Below are 1,395 nucleotides of genomic sequence, written 5' to 3' on the forward strand. Positions count from 1 at the left end.
GAAGAAATCTTAAAATTGAACACTGCATCAGTGAGAAAAAGGCTAGGAGAGTTGCGCTGAGGAATTTTTTCCCATCATGAAAGTTCACCTGTTCATTCTTCAAAGATAACAGGGTTGTTCTATGAAAATTTCACTGGGAAATCTTACTCCATCTACTCTACAGTCCTGATCTTGCCCCTTTACACTTCTTTTTCTTCCCCCAATTCAAAGAACATTTAAAAAGAACATGATTTGAATCCCTTGAGGATGCCAAAGCTACCATTTTGATGTGGTGTAAACTGAAGAATGTGGAAGTGTTCAGGGGAGGTTTGGAGAAATAGAAGTATTACCTTCAGGAGTGTATAGACTTAGATGGAGAGTATGTCAACAAACAATAGATTCAAATTTTGATAATTTTGTGTAATAAAGATTTCTGTGGTTTTTTACAGTACATTTAGATTTACCCTCATTTAAGCTAAAATGTTTAAAGTAATTTCACTTTCTGTCTCTACTTAGGCATACTGTCCACTGCTTGGGATTTGTATGATTCTTATAGTGCTTTAGAATCTTCATCTTCATCAATAAAACCATGTATCGTTGAATCTTGTAAAGCAAATGCACCATCTAAAGAACGAGACCAAAGAGTACCAGGAAGTACCATAGAAAAAAGTAAGATTTCATTGATATCAACTTTTTTTTAATGATTGTTTTCATATGAAATTTCTAGTAAATTACTGATATTTTTTCAGCAGCCAAAATTATTTCTTTTTGAAGGGACGTTGAAAATGCAACTTTTGCTCAGAAGTTACTCTCTCACATTGTTTTAGATTTTGAACTAGAAAATTAATATTTTCACTGATACTTGTCAAGAGTTTCAAAGGTTCTGTCTTTCTCTACTGCTTTGTTTCTTGCTCTCAAGCTCTCTTTAATGTATATATGGATGTTTATTGCTTTTGGATAACTCATAATAACAGGAATGTAAACGAACTCTGAGACTACTTCAAATGAGATACTGTGCATTTCAACATTCACTCTTAATCGGGGTTGATTTTGCCTCCCCATGGAACATCTGGCAATGTTTGGACACATTTTGGTTGCCATGACTATATGGGCATCTTATGAATAGAGGTCCAGCTAAAATCTTTCAATATGCTGGACAGCCCCATATCAAAGACCTACCCAGCCAAAACGTCTTACTGACAATGTTGAAAACCTTTTTTTAGATTACATGTTTAGATTGAACTATTTTATGTTTCAAGACAAAACAATATACTTGAAATTAATGCAAAATTGTTGTTGTTAGATACTGTCCAGACAGTTCCAACTCATAGTCACCCTATGCCAAGTCCTGCATTGTTCTCATAATTTTTGTTATGTTTGAGTCCATTGTTGCTGCCATTATGTCAACACATTGGG

General features: G+C 34.3%; 1 protein-coding gene across 1 annotated transcript in view; it reads left to right on the forward strand.

Moving 5' to 3' along the window:
* WDR78 (WD repeat domain 78) overlaps positions 1-1,395 on the forward strand; it is a 122,145-nt gene that overhangs the window by 68,249 nt on the left and 52,501 nt on the right. The window contains exon 8 of the mRNA XM_006862498.1: positions 496-648. Coding sequence (XP_006862560.1) covers positions 496-648 — 153 coding nt within the window. The remainder of the gene's footprint in view (positions 1-495; positions 649-1,395) is intronic.

Source organism: Chrysochloris asiatica, unplaced genomic scaffold (genome assembly GCF_000296735.1).
Source record: "Chrysochloris asiatica unplaced genomic scaffold, ChrAsi1.0 scaffold00048, whole genome shotgun sequence".
NCBI lineage: Eukaryota > Metazoa > Chordata > Mammalia > Afrosoricida > Chrysochloridae > Chrysochloris > Chrysochloris asiatica.